Consider the following 22,325-nt stretch of genomic DNA (forward strand, 5'->3'; position numbering starts at 1 on the left):
AGGAGGGTTCCCTTTTCTCCACATCCTTGCCAGCACATATTCTGTGTTGTTTTGTTGATGAGCGCCATTCTGACTGGTGTGAGGTGATATCTCATTGTGTTTTTAATTTGCATTTCTCTAATGATTAGTGATGTTGAGCATTTTTTCATATGCCTATTGGCCATCTGTATGTCCTCTTTGGAGAAGTGTCTATTCAATTCTTTCCCCATTTTTTGATTTATTGTTTATCTTCCTGGTGTTGAGTTTTACAAGTTTTTTATAAATTTTGGTTATTAACCCTTTATCAGACGTATTGTCAAATATGTTCTCCCATTGTGTAGTTTGTCTTTTTATTCTGTTCTTATTGTCTTTAGCTGTGCAAAAGCTTTTTAGTTTGATATAGTCCCATTTGTTTATCCTGTCTTTTATTTCCCTTGCCCATGGAGATAAATCAGCAAATATACGATATAGTGCTGCCAGAGATGTCAGGAGAGCTTACTGCCTATGTTTTCTAAGATGCTTATGGTTTCAGGGCTTACATTTAAGTCTTTTATCCATTTTCAGTTTATTTTTGTGAATGGTATAAGCTGGTGGTCTAGTTTTATTTTTTTGCAGGTAGCTGTTCAATTTTCCCAACACCATTTGTTGAAGAGGCTGTTTTTACTCCAATGTATGCTCTTACCTTCTTTGTCAAATATCAGTTGTCCATAAAGGTGTGGATTTATTTCTGGGTTCTCTGTTCTGTTCCATTGATGTATATGCCTGTTCTTAGGCCAGTACCAAGCTGTTTCGAGTACAGTGCCTTGTACTATAACTTGATATCAGGAAGTGTGATACCTCCCACTTTATTCTTCCTTTTCAAGATTGCTGAGGCTATTCGTGTTCATTTTTGGTTCCATATAAAATTTTTGGAATATGTGTTCTATATATTTGAAGTATGTCATTGGTATTTTAATTGGTATTGCATTGAATTTATAAATTGCTTTGGGTAATATAGACATTTTAATTATGTTTATTCTTCCTAACCATGAACACGGTATATGCTTCCACTTGTTTGTATCTTCCTTGATTTTTTTTATCAATGTTTTATAATTTTCTGAGTACAAGTCTCAGAATTTAATCTCCTGGTTAAATTTACTCCTAGGTGCTTTATTTTTTTGGTTGTACTAGTGAAGGGGATTGTTTCCTTAATTTCTCTTTCTGACAGTTTATTGTTGGTGTATAAAAATGCCTCTGAATTTGAGTATTAATTTTATATCCTGCCACCTTGCTGAATTCATTTATCAGGTCCAGTAGTATTTTGACTGAGACATTAGGGTTTTCTATATACAGTATCATATCATCTGCAAATAATGATAGTTTTACTTCTTTTTTTCCAATTTGGATGCCTTTTATTATTTCGTCTTGTCTGATTGCTGTGGATATGACTTCCAGAACTATGTTGAATAAGAGTGGTGAAAGGGGGCACCCCTGTCTTGTTCCTGATCTTAAGGGGATTGCTTTTAATTTTTGCCCATTGAGTATGATGTGGGCTGTGGGTTTGTCATAGATGGGCTTTATCATGTTCAGTTATGTTCCCAGCATTCCCACTTTGCTGAGAGATTTGATCATGAATGGGTGCTGGATTTTATCAGCTTTTTTAAATGCTTTTTTTGCATCTATTGAAATTATCATGTGTTTTTTCTCTTTCCTTTTGTTTATGTGATGTATCACATTGATTGATTTGTGAATATTGTACCAGCCTTGCCTCCCAAGAATAAATTCCACTTGATCATGGTGTATGATTTTTTTCATATATTGCTGGATCCGGTTTCTAATATTTTGTTGAGGATTTTAGCATCTAAATTCATCACGGATATTGGCCTATAATTTTCTTTCTCTGTGTTGTCTTTGCCTGGTTTTGGAATCAGAATTATGCTCACCTCATAAAAGGAGCTTGGAAGTCTTCTTTCCTCTTGAATTTTTTGAAATAGCTTGAGGGGGGATAGGAGTTAGTTCTTCTTTGAATATTTGGTAGAATTCACTTGTGAAGCCATCAGGCCCAGGACTTTTGTTTGTTGGAAGCTTTTTGATAACTGTTTCGATCTCATTTGTTGTAATCTGTCTTTTTAAGTTTTCTGATTCTTCCAGATTGATTTTAAAATTATTTGTTTCAAGAAATTTGTCCTTTTCATCTAGGTTGTCTAATTTTTTGGCATACAGTTCTTCATAGTATTTTCTTACAATATTTTGTATTTCTGTGTGTCAGTTGTTATTTCTCCACTCTCGTTTCTAATTTTCAAATATTTGAATCCTCTCTCTTATTTTATTAGTGAGTCTGGTTAAAGGTTCATTGATCTTATTTACGTTTTTGAAAAACCAGCTCCTGGTTTCATTTGATCCACTGTATTGTTTCCTTAGCCTCTGTCATTTATTTTCGCTCTAATCTTTATTATTTCCTTCCTTTTACTACCTTTGGGCTTTACTAGCTGTTCTTTTTCTAGTTCTTTTAGATGCAGAGTCAAGTTGTTTATTTGAGCTTTTTCTAGCTTCTTAAGGTTTGCCTGTAATGCTATGAACTTCCCTCTCAATACTGCTTTTGCTGTGTCCCATAAATTTTGAGTTGTATGCTCATTATCATTCGTTTCTAGGAATTTTTTTATTTCTTTGATCTCATTTTTAACCCATTCGTTATTTAATAACATGCTATTTAGTTTACAAGTGTTTGAGTATTTTTCAGTTTTTCTCTTGTGGTTGACTTCTAGTTTCATGCCATTGTGATCATAGAAAATACTTGCTATAATTTCAATATTCTTAAATTTGTTGAGACCGCTTTTGTGCTATAACATGTCTATCCTAGAGAATGTACGACGAGCACTTAAATAGAGTGTATATTCTGCTGCTTTAGGGTGAAAGGTTCTGATGATATTTATAAAATCCAGTTGATTTAGTGTGTCCTTTAAGTCTGCTGTTTCTTTGTTAATTTTCTTTCTTGATCTATCTAGTGATGTTAGTGAAGTATTGAAATCCCCTACTATTATAGTATTGCTGTTGATCTTGCCCTTGATATCCATCAAAGTCTGCTTTATATATTTAGGTGCTCTTATATAGGTACGTAGATATTTATAATGGTTATATCTTCCTGTTGGATTGCTCCCTTTATCATTATGTAGTGACCTTCTTTATCTCTTACTATAGCCTTTGTTTTAAAGTCTATTTTGTCTGATATAAGTATCGCTACCCCAGCTTTTTTTTTCATTTCCATTTGTGTGAAATATTTTTTTCCATTATTTTACCTTCAGTCTATGTACATCTTTTGTTTTAAGATGTGTCTCTTGTAGACAACATATGTATGGGTCCTATTTTCTTATCCATGCAACTATCCTATGTCTTTTGATTGGATCATTTAATCCATTTACATTTAATGTTATTATTTATATGTAGTTGAATATTGTCATTTTATTCTTTAAATCTGTATTACTCTTTTGCTATATTCTTTTCTCCTTTGATCTGTTTACAACAGACCCCTTAACATTTCTTACAGTATTGGTTTGGTTGTAATGAATTCCTTGATTTTTTTTTTTTTTATCTGGAATGCTTTTAATTTCTCCTTCAATTTTAAATGATAGCCTTGCTGGATAAAATAGTCTTGGTTGTAGGCTCTTGTTCTGCATTACTTGGACTATTTCTTGCCATTCCCTTCTGACCTCAAGTGTTCCTGTTGAGAAGTTGGATGTCATCCTTATGGGGGCTCCTTTGTAGGTGATAGTCTTTTTTTCTCTAACAGCTTTTAATATTTTCTCTTTATCTTTTAGTTTTGGTATTTTAATTATGATGTGTTTTGGTGTAAATTTCTTTGGATTTCTTGAATGGAATTCTCTGTGCTTCTTGAACTTGTGTGACTTTTTCCTGAATCAATTTAGGGAAGTTTTCAGCTCTGAATTGATTGAACAAAGTCTCTATCTCTTGTTCTTTCTCTTCTGCTTCTGGAACCCCTGTGATGTGGATGTTATTTCTCTTCATGTTGTCACAGATCTCTCTTAGAGTTTCTTCAGACCTTTTGAGTCTCTTTTCTTTTTGCTGCTCTGCTTCCGTACTTTCGTTTATCTTGTCCTCTAACTCACAGATTCGATTCTGAGCTCCATTCACACTGCTTTTAATTCCTTCCATTGTGTTTTTCATTTCTGATATTGTATTTGTTATTTCTGACTGATATTTTTTTATTTCAATGTCCTTTTTTACACTCGCTATCTCTTTTTTTAGGAGTTCATTTTGTCCATCTATTGTTGTTCTACAATCCTTGAGCATCCTAACAATCATTATTTTAAGCTCTGTATCTGGTAATTTGATTATTTCTTACTCATTCAAGTCCTTTTCTGGGGATTTCTCTTGATTTATTTGGGTTGCATTTCTCTGCCTTCCCATTTTGTCTGTGTATAAGAAGGGTGTGGCCACTGGAGTCCCTTTGGTCTGGCCTCTGTGTTCCTTACATGTTGTCTGTCTGCAGGCCCAACACCTCCCCTGCCGCTGCCTCAGGCATTTGGGTATGGGCATTGCTGGTGCCACCCTGCTGTGGCTGTCGCTGCAATTTTTGCCTCTGCTATAGGGGAGGGGCTGTGTTCACATGCCCGGGTCTACAAGCCTCAGTAGACCTCGGCCTTCATCCCACCCCCACGGATGGGGCTCCACGTTGCGCCTGGGGCTGCAAACCTTGGTACCACGGGCAGGGCTGCTCACCTATGCTCAGCCGCAGGTCTCCACCTGTTCCTAGGCTATTGTCCCGCCCCCACAGGCGGATCTGTGCTCGCGTGTCATGCGTAGTCCCCAGCTCCGAGGTCCGTTGGGGCTGCATGCCTGTGCTCAGCCGCGGGTCTCTGCTGTTCCCACGCTTTTGTCTTTACCCTGTTGGCGGGACCACTCTTGCTCACCCGGCCCTGCAGCTGGGCTGGACTGCTTTCATGCGCCCCTTCCGCCCCTGCTGGGCAGACTGAGGTCAAACCAGCCTTCAGTCATGGCCGGCCAGGTTTCCGCCTCTGCCAACAGTACTGCGCTTCTGTGTCCTGCTGCCGCCCACCCTCCCGGCAAATCCTCAGCACTGTGGGTGTGGGTGCAGCAGCTCAGACCCTAACACTCAAAACTGGATTCCTGAAGGCTCCCTCTCCCTATTCCAGGGGTAGTCAACCTTTTTATACCTACCACCTTCTTTTGTATCTCTGTTAGTTGTAAAATTTTCTAACCTCCTACCGGTTTCATAGTAATGGCGATTTATAAAGTAAGGAAGTAACTTTACTTTATAAAATTTATAAAGCAGAGTTACAGCAAGTTAAAGCATATAATAATAATTACTTACCAAGTACTTTATGTCAGATTTTTGCTAAGTTTGGCAGAATAAATCCTTATAAAACAACTTACTATAGTTAAATCTATCTTTTTATTTATACTTTGGTTGCTCTGCTACCTACCGCCCGCCATGAAAGCTGGAACTTCCACTAGTGGGCAGTAGGGACCAGGTTGACTACCACTGTTCTAAGCGATTCTGCTCTGAGTGCCGCGGGCGAGGTTGTTTGTCTGGTGTCCTGCTTCCCTTTGCTGGTATTGCTGTTTCCAGGGGAAATATTCACTTCAGATTTGGGGGGTGACTCTGCCCAGTGGTTAGGGTGGCTGTCCCTCAAAATGTTTCTCCCTGTGACTCCTAGATTACACTCTCTTCCTGCTACTCCAGTCCTCTCCTCTCTCCCCATCCCCTAGAGTTCCGGGTGAGTGGTTGTGAAAGAGGTTTTGTGTGCAGTCCCTTTAAGAAGAATCCTGGGTCTGCGAAATATGTCTCTTTCTCATGAACAGTGTCCTGGCTTGTTTTGCAGCTAAATACTGTCCATATGCCTCTTCTAGGCTCTGGGGCTGCAGGCTGGTGCTTTGTTCCTGGGGCTCAGGACCTTCCCCTCTTTGCTAAACTCACTTCCTGCCTTGCAAGTCCTCGGGTCGCCGTTCGTTCCTGGGAGCTGGGCAGCCCTCTCCGCATTTCTGCTTTTTCTACTAGTCTCAGTGTGGCTTCTTAAGTGTTCCTTGGTTAAAGAGTCCTTTTATTTAGTCCAAAGTTGGTTTTTCCAGATGATGGTTCTTACAATTAAGTTGTAATCCGCTTTGGTTCAGGGAGGTGGAAGGTCATATGTCCCCCTACTCCGTCGCCATCTTGCCCTCCTCTGGGCTTAAAATTTATATAAAGTACAGGATATGGGAATCTTAGCCAAGTTGGAATTCCTGTGGAAAAAACCTAAAACCAAATATTTTTACTTGACTACATATTCAGTTTGAACTAATAGTGTGATGTTATTACCGTTTATGCTGTGTTCAGAAAAGTTTACCATCTACTTGTTTTAGTCTCTGATCTGATCAAATTATATTTAAAATACTATGTTTAGTTTTGGATGCCTTTTTTTTAAGAGGCTCAGTAAAATGTTTTTTAATTGATACTAAATAGAGAATCATTTAGAAATCAAGTTATATGAGAAATAGTAAGGAATTTGGTTGGTTACCTAGGAAAAAGGAACTTATGAGTAATGCTTGGCCACTGGTTGGCCTTGTCTTCAGGTATTTGAAAGGTTGTTTTGTAGAAATGTTACTAAGGTCATTCTCTGTAACACCAGAAGGCACAGCAGAGTGAGAGGTGAAAGCTATAGGGAGACTGACTGGCCCTGGTATAAGGAAGGATTTTTAATTTTATTTTGACAGTTACCATTCTCTAGCAGTGACATGAGTTGCCTTATAAGATTTCCTGCTGACAGAAGTATGTTGGATATTCATTAGCCGGGGAAAATTTGTCAATACCATCAGTAAGTATTTACTGACTACTTGTTGTCAGAAATGCTAATTTATTTAATAGAGGAGAAAGCTGAGGCTCAGAGTGCTTAAAAAAGTTGCTCATAGCCTGAACTGTGATTCCAAAAGCTTATTTCATACCACATGCAGATTTAACTTGAACAGCATGATTTCCTTGTTTTTTACAATACTTTTAACAGATGGATGTAATTTGTGAATCTCTCAGCAGAAGTAATAATTCGCAACTTTCCATTGTATTCTGCATTTTCATTTTTATTCCAATTAGTGTAGTACCCTTTGAGATGATAAATGGGTGTTTGAAATATTATATAAGTAATAATACATTAAGTTATTTCCTAGCCTTCAATGCATTTTTTATTCATGTTGACCCTGCAAATAACCAGCCTTCTACTCTTTCAGGATTTTCCTTAGGAATATATTTGCCAGGTTTCCCCATATTGTGCAAGTCCACATGAGTCTTTTACATCTGATTCTGGGGTTTTTATATTTATCTCTTATTTCTCCTTAGATCTGGCCAGATTATATCGGACTATTTAGAAAATTTTTAAATCTTGTGTGTATCAGGCACCATATTAACACTTTTAACAAATGTGATTGTGTTTTCTGGTTTATGTATCATTGATAAATTTTGAATAGGCCAATGCCATGACCAATCCTTGAATAACAATTTTAGTAGCTGATTTTAATATTGAAATTAATTCCATAATCTGTGTAGCCATGTGGTTGTCCAAAAGGGTTCCTTGTGTACATCAATATATGGTGCCTACTGTGTATCACTGGTTATTGTTCAAAATGCCCATTGACTATTTGATTTGGAGAATGTTTGCTCTTTTTTTTGAAAGGTCTTTTTGGAACTCCAGATATGCTTATTTTTGACTTTCAATGAATTCTTTAACATTGACTGGAAGGTAACCAAAATAGTACTGCCAAACCTTTTATAAATATTGAAATTTTGTTTACTTTAAAGCTTGTTCCTGTGATTAAATTCTTTTTTTTTTTACTAGAGAAGTAGGATTCAAATAGGACACTAACATGACCAGGATTGTGTTTTGCTTTGAAATGTTTTGCCTCTTAAATATTTGAGTAAACCAAAATCCAAGTACACGTTATTTGTTTATTCTATGGTTTCACAAAACCTCAGCATATCAGCACGTACCCCACTTTGAGGTTAGCCCTACAGTTCTTAGTTAGTTCCATTATATCTCTTTTATTAAGTCATTTTTTTCATAGGATTTATAGTATAATTTTCTCTGGAAATTTATTTAAAAGTTTATCACTTTATATTTTGTGTTTTTGATATGTCTGTGATTCATTTGGTATTGTACTGGGAATATAGTATCTATTATAGCAGTTTTTTCTATTGTAATAAAAATGACAATGCAGAATACAGTGGAAAGTTGGGGATTATTCTGCTGAGAGATTCACAAATTACATTCATCTGTTAAAAGTATTGTAAGAAACAAGGAAGTCGTGCTGTTCAAGTTAGTCTGCACGTGGTCTGAAATAATATTTTTGGCATCTGAAATGTAGTCTTTTGGTTAATGTTTTTACTATTTCCATTCATCATTTTTATTTGGTGAACAATTATTTTAGTTATTTTAATTATTTATTTGATGAAAAAGGATTTATTATAACTTTAAGAACCTTTGTCTATTTAGACTACCTTAATAGATGATAATGGCTTTAACAACATCTACTTGTCTTCTATTCCTATTATCTCCTTTAAATCTCTTCCTTAATTTATAGCCAGGTCAGTGAAACTTGCCTTTTATTGTTTGAAACGTGCATTCCTTTTTTTTCTCTAAAACTCTGCAGTTGATGTTTGTTTTTGTACCCACTGATATGTCCCCTTTTTTTTCATTTTTGAAAGCATCTGGAATTTGTATCATTGCACATAATAGTGATCCAGAGCTGTACCTTTACAAACAATCACTTTGACTGCCAAATTAGTTTGTAGTGCGAATCTTGATGTAAACTGCCCCTGCTCTCTATGTGGATAAAAGTGGCAAATGTTAGGGAAAGTATCATTTTAAGATTGCTTTAAATCTGATGGCAGCTAATCTTAGAATTCTGCTGGTGATTCTTCATCTTGGGAGTTAAGAAAGTCCTGATATTCAAAGCAAAAAAGTATCTTTGTCCTTTTTGCTAGGTCCTAGATGTGTTACTTTTAAGGAATAATTTGCTTTTTGTGCTGTGATCTTGTGTTTGTGATGTTACATTAGATGTTATCTTCCAAATATACTGGTGGTTTCTTAAAATTACGTTGTGGACTAAAAATTTTTAACTAGAATCTTTATCATGTGTGAACAATGAATTTCAGTTTAAGTAAACTTTAGTAGCAAAGAATATTTGTAAGGATAATTCTGCCATGAGAAATTATCTTCTTATGGAAGTATCATCTCAGTTTAAGAATTGACACATTCTTTGAGAGTTGATAGTTTATAAAGGATGTTTCATGTTATATGTAGAGAGCATTTCCTACTACAGTTTGTTTTCAGTGTGTGTGGGGCAAGTAACTATGTAGGCATCATGTTGCAACGACCTTTTTTGAATTTGTTGGTTTGTTATTATTACGCTTAACATTAAGCATAGGGCTTGTGTCTTAACAACAATTCAAAACACTTAGTTAAAATGCTTATTGGGAAAATTATATTTAATATTTCTCTTTTGACACTAAGCGATTTTTCTTTTTACTTTTAGAATTTTAAGTCCTTATGGTTCATAATTTTAAAAAAAACAGCGTTATTGGTATATAATTCACATACCATACAATTCACTCATTTAAAGTATATAAATCAATATTTTTAGTATATTTACAAATTGGTACAAACATCACCAAAGTCAATGTTAGAACCTTTTTATTAACACAAAAAGAAATCCTAACCTTTTAGGTACTGTGCCCCTATACTTTCCCCCAACTTCTCCCAGCCCTAGACAACCACTGATTTGTGTTTTAGACGTTTCCCTATTCTTTCTGTGGCTTAGTTTCTCCCTTCATCCCAAGCAAGATCTCTGAGGCCGAACTCTGAAGCTAGGGCTGGAACAATGAGAAACTTCTCTCTGGGTGGCAGCCTTGCTTTAGGAGTTGAATACTTGATGGAAGGGAGAGAAAGTAACCTAGTTCTTGGTTGCCTCTCCTTGTGTGGGCTCATTGCTTTAGGAGCCACCAGCGTGAGAGTGATTGGGGCCCCAGTATTTTCCATGATGCTTTGCCCAGAGGAGGAGCTATTCCATGATTGGAGGCTTGCTGGAAGAAGGGTGGCTTTGTATGTAGATGTCAGTAAAATGAGATATTTATTAAATAATGTCTCATATATACTCACATGAATTTCTACTTTTAATTATGATTTTGTGTGGAATCTTGGAGAACAGTCAAAATTTGGTTAATATAAAATCTATACATGCAAAATTAGAGGATAACATTTCTGAACAAGGAAATAATAGGTATGTCCAAATTATACTTGAGGAAATCTAAAGGCTTTCTGGAATAGGTATTTCATACAGTTTTGTGATTGAATGTCTAAATCCTAAAACTCATTTTCTCACTCTGGAATCAGTTTAATCTTTGGTAACCACTTGGCATAGTAGGGTAGGATTCACATGGGAACTTTTTATAAAGTTACATGAAGCACTTGCAGTACTGTGATTTAGATTTCAGATGTAATCATTTAAAAATTCATTATTAATAAAATAATAAAATTTAATAAAAATACTTATTAAGCTTAAAAAATATGGCATGTCATGATTCATTGAAACATTCTAATGGTTCTTTAACTCTCAAATGATAATTGCTACGTAGTAAGTTGTAAGTAAAAATGTATACTTTATTTGGGAAAATTGTAACACTTTATGTTAAAAAGCAAATTAATTTTAGAATTTGATTTGGTTATGTCAAGAAAACCCAAATGTAAGAATTTGATATTCAGTAACTTAAGAGTTTTGTATATAAATCATAATTATTTTTAAATGAGTCACGCTCTTTAATTATATAATTGCTAATAGCCTTTATAAAGTGGAAAGCTCCTTTGCAATATGAAGTTATTTTTCTTTCCTAAGTTTCTTTGCAAAACGATATTTTTTTCAAGTAATTTCTGGGCACTTCTATATTAGTTTGCCCTCCCACCACTGTTAAATAGGGTGTTAGTAACTTGAAAGAGTTGATTTTGAGGCACCCTGTTTCAATTTTCTTCCTCTTATAAGCTATTTGAACTGCTGGGACCTGATGGACTGGAACTTAGTGCGAAGCTCCTCCAGAACAGAATTGCAATAGTGGATCGGTTTCTTAATTCTTCAAATGATCATAAGGTGCAGGCTCTTCAAGGTAAGAAAGTATTTGCCAGTGGTTTTAATTTAAAGAAAAAATTCATTGTTTATCTTTTTAATGCACTTATACTTCTATTATCCTTTTGTGTATTATATAATTTACCATTATCTCCCTTTTAACTAGGTTTTAGATATGGCAGAATATGAAACAAATATCAGTGCCCTAAAAAAAAGGGTGGTATGGGAAAGTTTCTATTTGTGTTTAGGTATATTGTTTTTTTTAAGCAGAAGATTTAAATAGACAAAAAAATTTTTAAAGCAAATACCTATAGTAGTTACTATGGGCCAAATGATGTTACAGTTTCTTTCCAACTATCTATATATTTTGGAAACTGTCAAATCTATTTAAAGGTACAAGGACTGTTGAATGAACATGCCCTTCATGTAGAGTTACCAGTCATTAACATTTTTTCTTCTCCTCCTCTGCTTTCCTTTTCTCTCTTCTCAATATAATTCTTTACACATGTCTACACACACACACATACCTACATTTAAAATTTTTGCTGAACAATAACTGGAAGTTGCACAAATCCTAATAATTCAACATAAAATCTTCAACATATATGCCTGAAGAGTAACAGTTGCCTTCTTAACTGCAATACAATTGCCACACTTAGCAAATTGAACATTTATATTGTCATGTGTTAACATGTATTTTAAATCCGCAGAAGAATTAGTAAGAGTTATTTAGGAAGCCAGAAGTATTAAAAAAAAATGCTTGACCTACTATGTCACAACTGATGCCAAAATCAGGTTTTAAATGATAAGCAGGTAAACAGAATTTCTTGCCTTTATCTGATTAGTCCTTGACATCCTTATAAACATTTTGGAATTTTTTAAAGTATATGAACATAGAAAATTAAACACCCTTCTCCAAAATCATCATTTATTCTTCTTCATTTTGCCACTGTTTTCTTATGTTTGTGAATAAAGCACTAAAAGGAAATTATAAAAACAACCTGGATTTACATCCAAACTTTCTTGCTGATTTCCTTTATCCCATACCTTTATTACTGACAGGTACTTTGAGTTGCTTAGAGATTTGTAGAAACTTTGAAGAATTGAAATTAGCCACTTTCTGCTTCTATAGGTTTTTGGTTATTTAAGTATGTTGAATACTGCCTTGCTGTAAGAGGACTTCCAGCCTGACCAGGTGGTGGCACAGTGGATAGAGCGTCGGACTGGGACGTAGAGGACCCAGGATCGAAACCCCAAAGTCACTGGCTTGAGCACGGGCTCATCTGGTTTGAGCAAGGCCCACCAGCTTGAGCCCAAGGTCCCTGGCTTGAGCAAGGGGTCACTCGGTCTGCTGTAGCCCCTCAGTCAAGGCACATATGAGAAATCAATCAATGAACAACTATGGTGCTGCAGCAAAGTATTGATGCTTCTCATCTCTCTTCCTTCCTGTCTATCTGTTCCTAGCTGTCCCTCTCTGTCTCCCTTTGTCACCAAAAAAAAAAAAAAAAGGAGGACTTCCATCTGTTAATATTGCTTTACCCAAATTGCAGTAAGACAGCAGAGTTTAGGAGCATTTAAAGGGGTATCTGCCAGATGAAAAGGAATTAAGTATCTAGTCTTATGATTCAAATTCTAAGAATTTGGTGTTTATTATGTTAGCCTTCTAGGTCTGAATATGGAGATACTTAATGATTTCACCTTTTTAAAATTCATCTAACTTTATATTTTTATTTTTCAATTACAGTTGACATTCAACATTATATCAGTTTCAGGCATACTTACCTTTTAATAGTGTAACTTATTAACAAAAAGTTCAAAATCAGTCCAGCAAACATAATGTTTTAGAAAACTGTGGATGATGAATTAGTATTGTTTTACCGTTCCCTTATATTGGTTTTTATATAACATTTATACACAAGTCTTACTCTGTTAGGATAACCTTTTAGAAACAATGTACTTTTCTTTTTATTCAGTTTGCATTTAGGTTTTTTTTTCCACTTTATTATTAATTTTAATGGGGTGACATTGATTAAGTAGAGTACATAGATTCAGAGAAAACATCTCCAGGTTATTTTGACATTTGATTTTGTTGTATATACCCATCACCCAAAGTCAAATTTCTTCTGTCATCTTCTATCTGGTTTTCTTTGTGCCCCTCCCTTCCCCCCCCCCATAACCACCACACTCTTGTCCATGCCCCTGAGTCTTTTTTATGTCCCACCTATATATAGAATCGTATAGTTTTTAGTTTTTCCTGATTTACTTATTTCACTCAGTATAATGTTATCAAGGTCCATCCATGTTGTAAGTGATCTGATGTCATCATTTCTTATGACTGAGTAGTATTCCATAGTATATATGTGCCACATCTTCTTTATCCAGTCATCTATTGAAGGGCTGTTTGATTGTTTCCATGTCTTGGCCACTGTGAACAATGCTACAATGAACATGAAGCTGCATGTGTCTTTATGAACCAGTGTTTTTGAGTTATGGGGGTGTATTCCTAGTAGAGGGATTGCTGTGTCATATGGTAGTTCTATTTTTAATTTTTTGAGGAACCATCATACTTTCTTCCATAATGGTTATACTACTTTACATCCCCACCAACACTGGATGAGGGTTCCTTTTTCTCCACAGCCTCTCCAACACTTGTTATTACCTGTCTTGTTGATAACAGCTAATCTAACAGGCTTGAGGTGGTATCTCATTATAGTTTTGATTTGCATTTCTCTAATAACTAATGAAGATGAGCATCTTTTCATGTATCTGTTGGCCATTTGTATTTCTTCCTGGGGGTAGTGTCTGTTCATGTTCTCTTACCATTTTTTTATTGGATTGTTTGCTTGTTTGTTGTTGAGTTTTATGAGTTCTTTGTATATTTTGGATATTAGGCCCTTATCTGTGCTATTATTTGAAAATACCATCTCCCATTTAGTTGACTGTTTTGTTGTCAGTTTCTCTTGCTGTGCAAAAGCTTCTTAGTCTGAAGTAGTACCATTCATTTATCTTTGCTTTCACTTCCCTTGCCTTTGGAGTCAAATTCATAAAGTGCTCTTTATGGCCAAGGTCCATGTTTAGTACCTATGTTTTCTTCTATGTAATTTATTGTTTCAGGTCTTATATTTAGGTCTTATCTTGATTCATTTTGAATTAATTTTAGTACAAGGGGACAAACTAGTCGATTTTCATTCTTTTGCACGTGGCTTTCCAGTTTTCCCAGCACCATTTGTTAAAGGCTTTCTTTTCTCCATTGTGTGTTTTTGGCCCCTTTATCAAAAATTATTTGACCATATACATGTGGTTTTATTTCTGGGCTTTCTATTCTGTTCCATTGGTCTGAATGTCTATTTTTCTGTCAATACTATGCTGTCTTGATTATCATGGCACTATAATATAATTTGAAGTCAGGTATGGTAATGCCCCCAGCTTTGTCCTTTTTCCTTAGGATTGCTTTGGCTATTTGGGGTTTTTTATAGTTCCATATAAACCTGAAGTTTTTTCTTCTATTTCTTTAAAAAATGACATTGGAATTTTGATGGGAATTGCATTAAATTTGTATATGGCTTTGGGTAATATAGTCATTTTGAGTATATTTTTATTCTTTCCATACAAGAACAAGGAATATTTTTCCATTTCATTGTATCTTTTTCGATTTCCCTTAACAATGCTTTGTAGTTTTTATTATATAGGTTCGTTACATTCTTTGTTATGTTTATTCTAGGTATATTATTTTTTTGTTGCAACCATGAAGGATCATATTATCTGCAAAAAGTGAACCCTTACTTCTTTCCCAATATGAATGCCTTTTATTTCTTTTCTTGTCTGATTGCTCTGGCTAGAACTTCCAGCACTACGTTGAATGAGAGTGGAGAAAGTGGACAACCTTGTCTTGTTCCTGATTTTAGGGGAAAAGTCTTTAGTTTTATGCCATTAATATGGTGTTAGCTGATGGTTTATCATAAGTGTCCTTTATTATGTTGAGATATTTTCCTTCTATACCCATTTTGTTGAGTGTTTTATACATAAAATGATGTTGTATCTTATCAAATGCCTTTTCTGCTTCTGTTGATAGAATCACATGGTTTTTGTTCTTTGTTTTGTTGATATGGTGTATTATGTTAACTGTTTTATGTATGTTGAACCATTCTTGTGATTCTGGGGTGAGTCCCACTTGATCATGATGAATTATTTTTTAATGTTGTTGTATTCGATTTGCTAGTATTTTGTTTAGTATTTTAGCATCTGTATTCATTAAAGATATTGGTCTGTATTTTTCTTTCTTTGTGTGGTCCTTTCTAGATTTCGGTATGAGGGTTATGTTGGCTTCATAAAATGTGTTTGGAAGCATTGCTTCTTCTACAATTTTTTGGAAAACTTTGATTAGAATAGGAACCAAGTCTTCTTTCTTTGAATGTTTGATAGAATTCACTAGTATAGCAGTCTAACCCTGGACTTTTATTTTAGGGGAGGTTTTTGATAGTTGTTTCTATTTCCTCCCTGCTTATGGGTCTGTAGGCTTTCTGCTTCTTCATGACTCAGCCTAGGGAGATTGTATTGTTCTAGGAATTTATCCATTTCTTCTATATTGTTAAATTTGGTGGCATATAGTTTTTCATAGTATTCTACAATAATTCTTTGTATATCTATGGTATCTGTGGTGTTTTCTCTCCTTTCATTTTGGATTTTGTTCATATGAGTCCCTTCTCTTTTTTCCTTAGTGAGTCTTGCCAAGGGTTTGTCAATTTTGTAGGTCTTTTCAAAGAACCAGTTCCTTGTTTTATTGATTTTTTCTATAATTTTTCTGTTCTTTATTTTGTTTAGTTTTGCTCTGATTTTTATTATTTCCTTTCTTCTACTGGTTTTGGGTTGTCTTTGTTCTTCTTTTTCTAGTTCCTTAAGATGTGAAGTTAAGTGGTTTACTTGGACTCTCTCTTGTTTGTTCATATAGGCCTGTAGTGATATGAACATCCTTCTTATTATTGTTTTGCTGCATCCCAGAGATTCTGATATGTCGTATTGTTATATTCATTTGTCTGTATGTATATTTTGATCTCTGCTTTTATTTCTTCTCTGACCCACTCATTTTTAAAAGTATGTTGTTTAATTTCCACATTTTATGTGTTTGTTTACCTCTTTTTTACAGTTGAATTCTAGTTTCAAGGATTAATGATTAGAGAATATGCTTGGTATAATTTCAATCTTTCTGAATTTGTTGATGTTATTTTTGTGGCCCAACATATGGTCAATTCTTGAGAATGTTCTGTGTTCACTAGAGAAAAATGTATACTCTGGCACATTGGGATGAAATGTCCTGTAGATGTCTATCATGTCCAATTGTTCTAGTGTTTTGTTTAAGGCCATTATTTCTTTATTGATTTTCTGTTTGAGTGAACAACCTAGAGCCATCATCGGTGCATGGAGGTCTCCAAGTATGATTGTATTTTTGTTGGTTTTTAGGTCAGTCAGTAGCTTATATATTTTGGCGCTCCTTGGTTTGGTGCATATATATTAAAAAGTCTTATGTCTTCTTAATTCAATGTCCCGCATATCAGTGGTCCCCAACCCCCGGCCGCGGACCGGTACCAGTCCATGAGCCATTTGGTACTGGTCCACAGAGAAAGAATAAATAACTTACATTATTTCCCTTTTACTTATATTTAAGTCTGAATGATGTCTTCTCTTTAAAAAATGACCAGATTCCCTCTGTTACATCCATCTAAGACTCAGTCTTGATGCTTGTCTTGTAAGTTCGACAATTATATTTAAAAATACCACAGTTTTTACACCAGTCGCATAATTTTATTTTGTGCATTTATCCGTCCCACCCTAAAGGCCTTCCGTGAAAATATTTTCTTACGTTAAACCGGTCCGTGGCCCAAAAAAGGTTGGGGACCACTGCCCTATATCATTATGAAATGACCATTTTTATCTCTTGATTACCTTTTCTGTCTTGTAGTCAGCATTGCTAGATATGAGTATGGCTACACCTGCTTTTTTTCAGTTGTTATTTGCTTGGAGTATTGTTTTCCAACTTCTCACATTGAATTTGTTTTTATCATTGTAGCTTAGATGTGTTACTTGTAGGCAGCATACAGTTGGATTTTTTTAAATCCATTCTATTACTCTGTGTCTTTTTATTGGTGAGTTCAATCCATTTACATTTAGTATAATTATTGACATTTGTGGGTTTCCTATTGCCATTTTATATATTGATTCTGATAGTTTTGTATCTTGTTTTCTTGTTTGGTTCTTCTCTTTTGTTTTTCTAGCATTTCTTTCTTTCTTTTTTTTTTTTTTGTATTTTTCTGAAGTTGGAAACGGGGAGGCAGTCAGACAGACCCTCACATGCGCCCGACCGAGATCCACCCGGCACGCCCACCAGGGGGCGATGCTCTGCCCTTCTGGTGCGTCGCTCTGTTGCAACCGGAGCCATTCTAGCGCCTGAGACAGAGGCCACAGAGCCATCCTCAGCGCTCAGGCCAACTTTGCTCCAATGGACCCTTGGCTGCAGGATGGGAAGAGAGAGATGGAGAGGGGGAGGGGTGGAGAAGCAGATGGGCACTTCTCCTGTGTGCCCTGGCCAGGAATCGAACCTGGGACTCCTGCACACCAGGCTGACGCTCTACCACTGAGCCAGTGGCCAGGGCCTCTATCATTTCTTTATGTTTGGTTGTGATCCATACTTGTTTCCTCTGTTACTTCCTTTTTCAAGCTATGTTCTTCTATGGTGAGTTTTTCAAGGGTGTTTACTATTAAGTAATGGAAAGGATACATATCATGTTCATTGTAGTACATTATCTCATGAGTGTTTCTTTACTCCATCCTCCTTGCTACTGTTAATCTTTGTCCTCTCCCTTTTTTTGTTTTTGTTTTCGTTTTCACTGATTAAGCTTGTTTTTATTGTGATCTTGATGGAGCTTTTACTTGTAATTTTGTTTTGTTTTGTTCTTTGTATCTGGTTGGAAAGCCCTCTTTAGTATTTTTTGAAGTGGGGTTTTCTGGTGATAAATTCTCTCATCTTTTCTAGATCTGTGAATGTTTTTATTTCTCCTTCATATTTGAAGGATAGCTTAGATGTGTATAGTATTCTTGGCTGGAAGTTCCTCTCTTTCAGAACTTTAAATATTGGGGTCCACTCTCTTCTAGCTTGTAGAGTTTCTGCTGAGAAATCTGATGATAATCTAATGGGCCTTCCTTTATATGTTTTTCCTGGCTGCCTTGAGAATTTTTTCTTTGTTATTGGTTTGTGCCAATTTCATTATGATGTGCCTTGGAGTTGTAGGTTTGTTAAGGTTAAGATAGCTGGGTGTTTCTTTGCTTCTTGAATTCGAGGATATAATTCTTTCCACAGGCTTGGGAAGTTCTCGTCTATTATTTGTTTGAATATGTTCTCCATTCCATTTTCTCTCTCTTCTCCTTCTGAGATACCCATTATTCTTATGTTGCTCTTTCTGATGGAGTCAGACAATTTCTCGTTTTTTTTATTTCGTGAGTCTCTCTCCTCTTCTCTCTGTAGTACCTCTAGTTGCCTGTCTTCTGTGTCACTATTTCTCTCCTCTACCTGGCCTGTTCTATTAGCTAAACTTGTTACCTCGTTTTTCAGTTCATGAATTTTTTCTTCTCTATTTGATTTGTTTTCATTATTTTTTTATTTTTTGTATTTTTTTTTTCTGAAGCTGGAAACGGGGAGAGACAGTCAGACAGACTCCCACATGCGCCTGACTGGGATCCACCTGGCACGCCCACCAGGGGGCACGCCCACCAGGGGGCACGCCCACCAGGGGGCACGCCCACCAGGGGGCACGCCCACCAGGGGGCACGCCCACCAGGGGGCACGCCCACCAGGGGGCACGCCCACCAGGGGGCACGCCCACCAGGGGGCACGCCCACCAGGGGGCACGCCCACCAGGGGGCACGCCCACCAGGGGGCACGCCCACCAGGGGGCACGCCCACCAGGGGGCACGCCCACCAGGGGGCACGCCCACCAGGGGGCACGCCCACCAGGGGGCACGCCCACCAGGGGGCACGCCCACCAGGGGGCACGCCCACCAGGGGGCACGCCCACCAGGGGGCACGCCCACCAGGGGGCACGCCCACCAGGGGGCACGCCCACCAGGGCGCACGCCCACCAGGGCGCACGCCCACCAGGGCGCACGCCCACCAGGGCGCACGCCCACCAGGGCGCACGCCCACCAGGGCGCACGCCCACCAGGGCGCACGCCCACCAGGGCGCACGCCCACCAGGGCGCACGCCCACCAGGGCGCACGCCCACCAGGGCGCACGCCCAGGGGTGACACTCTGCCCCTCCGGGGCGTCGCTCTGTCGCAACCAGAGCGCCTGGGGCAGAGGCCAAGGAGCCATCCCCAGCGCCCGGGCCATCTTTGCTCCAATGGAGCCTTGGCTGCGGGAGGGGAAGAGAGAGACAGAGAGGAGGGGGGGGGGTGGAGAAGCAAATGGGCGCTTCTCCTATGTGCCCTGGCCGGAAATCGAACCCGGGTCCCCCGCACGCCAGGCCGATGCTCTACCGCTGAGCCAACCGGCCAGGGCCTGTTTTCATAATTTTAATTTCCTTGATGATGTATTCTTTCTGTTCATTGAATTGGTTTTTGAGCTCCCTAAATTGCCTTTCTATGCTTTCTTGTATATTCCTGAGTATTTTTAGGACTTTGATTTTAAATACTTTGTCATTTAACTCCAAGTTTTCCAAGCTATTAAAATTTTTTTCTATAGATTTTTCCTCATCTATCTGAGCTCATCTCTGTCTTTTGTATCCATGATATTTGATTTCTTTTTCCTTAATGGCATTTGAGAATGGTATTGTTAATAACACTAGTAAGAATTGATAAAAAAAATAAATAAAAATTTTTTTTTGGAAAATGAGAAATAAACATGTATTCTTTTGAGAAAATACAGTGAAAAAAATGAAAATTCTATTGTAATAAATGGAACAAATACTACGTAAAACAAAGGGCCTGAGTGGCGGGGAAGTGGCAAAGAGATAATAAAAAAGAGGTAAGAAATCACGAGATGCCACAAGGAAAAAGTTTGAATCAAGAATAAAATAATTTGTTTGTAAATGACAGTCGAATTAGAGAAATAGTGAAAGAGAAAAGAAGGAAAAACAAAAAGAGAAAAAAGATACAGTGAAAAATAAAAATATGGAACACTTCACGAATTTGCATGTCACCTTGCGCAGGGGCCATGCTAATCTTCTCTGTATCGTTCCAGTTTTAGTATATGTGCTGCTGAAGCGAACACAGAAACCCATTAGTCGGCCCTGAAATATTTTCTACTCTTCTCAAACTGCTTTTATTCTTTCATTCTATGCCGAATCATTATTAATGTTGCTACTCTCTGAGGATAATTATGCTGTAGAAAATTGTCGGCATTTAAATACATAGACTTTAACTTTTTCTATGGGGTGGTAAAGAATCTGACAATTCACATATTTTAAAGTTTTTTTAATATTTTTTTATTAATTTTAATGGGGTGACATTGATAAATCAGGGTACATATGTTCAGAGAAAACATCTCCAGGTTATTTTGACATTTGATTATGCTTCATTCCCATCACCCAAAGTATTGTTGTTTTTTTAAGTAGAGTTTTTTCTGTATATGCATTAAGCATGATTCTCCTTAAAAAAATTTTTTGGGGGGTGTTTTGAAATACCAAATTACATTTGTATTCTACATTAAATTACTTTAGTAAGACAATCTAATTCCACTCTTTTCTTTAGTCCTCAAAATTATGGGCCTTAAGAGAGCAATAGCTTATTGCCATGTAGATTTCCTAGCTTTCATACAGATTTTCTTTTAATCTTTTTATCCAGATATACACTACCCTACTTTATCTGTGTTCTTATAATAGCCAGGAAATGTAAGGTAGGGGAGAAGTACATGGGTATAGTGTACTGACTGCTAAGTTGAGAATAGCTGTAATTAAATTCTGTTTTCAGAACTGATGTGGAGAAAGTTTAGTAGAGGGTTTGTTATAAAATTTAAGTTATCTCATGGTTTCTTTTATGGGTAATTACATTCTAAAAAGGATACAGCCTTTTACATTGTTCTTTAGTAAAATTTTATGTTAAAATTGATGTTAAATTTATTCATTTCATTTCTACTTGTTGGTAACTACAGTTTCTGAGCCCATCAAGAGAAGCATACATTTAAGCATTTCCTGCTCTACAGTTTAATGTTTTTTTATTACCTGTTATGTTCAGTCCCACAGGATATATGTATTCTGATTGTGGCTTTATAGTGCTATTCTTGAGATAGACATATTTCCTTCTTTTAATTTTTTTTTCTAGATGATCACAAGTGTGTATAATAAGACTTTGTTACTATTACATTTGTTTAAAATTTAATAAATGCATTTAGTATGTCACCAAAAGTATTTAGTTTCACACACAGATCTTTAACATTCAGTAAGTACTTGGCATTCGTCATGTTTTTTTTTTTTTTTCTAATTTTTTCAAAGCTGGAAACGGGGAGGCAGTCAGACAGACTACTGCATGCGTCCGACCGGGATCCACCCGGCACACCCACCAGGGGGCGATGCTCTGCCCATCTGGGGCGTCGCACCATTGCAACCAGAGCCATTCCGGCGCCGGAGGCAGAGGCTATGGAGCTATCCTCAGCGCCCGGGCCAACCCTGCTCCAATGGAGCCCCTGCCGTGGGAGGGGAAGAGAGAGACAGAGAGGAAGGAGAGGGGGAGGGGTGGAGAAGCAGATGGGCACCTCTCCTGTGTGCCCTGGCCAGGAATCGAACCCGGGACTCCTGCACGCCAGGCCAACGCTCTACCACTGAGTCAACTGGCTAGGGCCGGCATTAGTCATGTTTTTAAAAATTCTGCTTAATACCTAATTGTGTGACTTTGCAGTTTAATTTTCATTTAGTTCAGAGCAGATGCAGAAACAATTAGCATGCTTCCTTCTTTTTAACACTGAAAGTAAGTTATAAATTTAAGCATTATAATAGATTTATAAAACTTACTTAGAAAGTAATATCAGATATAGAACTTTTTTTCAGTGTTGTAAAATATGATAGCCCTACAAGATGAGATTATATCATATTTTATAATTTTAAGATGTAATAAATTCTTATTTCTCACTTTTTGAAAGTTATAAAAAGCCATTATACAGAGGAGTTATTTCATGTGATTGAGAGTTAAAATGACTTATTCAAAATCATGTAATGAGATTATGAGAAATGTCTGAGAAGTGTGAAAATTTGATTTTAGATGAATT

General features: G+C 36.8%; 1 protein-coding gene and 1 non-coding gene across 2 annotated transcripts in view; one reads left to right on the top strand and one right to left on the bottom strand.

The window, feature by feature from the left end:
* ASCC3 (activating signal cointegrator 1 complex subunit 3) overlaps positions 1–22,325 on the top strand; it is a 351,207-nt gene that overhangs the window by 47,298 nt on the left and 281,584 nt on the right. Inside the window, exon 5 of the mRNA XM_066358816.1 lies at positions 10,996–11,116. Within this exon, the coding sequence (XP_066214913.1) occupies positions 10,996–11,116 (121 nt within the window). The remainder of the gene's footprint in view (positions 1–10,995; positions 11,117–22,325) is intronic.
* LOC136390222 (U6 spliceosomal RNA) lies at positions 20,231–20,336 on the bottom strand. The gene has a single exon (XR_010748655.1). It is a non-coding gene; the product is annotated as a U6 spliceosomal RNA (small nuclear RNA).

Source organism: Saccopteryx leptura, chromosome 1 (genome assembly GCF_036850995.1).
Source record: "Saccopteryx leptura isolate mSacLep1 chromosome 1, mSacLep1_pri_phased_curated, whole genome shotgun sequence".
NCBI lineage: Eukaryota > Metazoa > Chordata > Mammalia > Chiroptera > Emballonuridae > Saccopteryx > Saccopteryx leptura.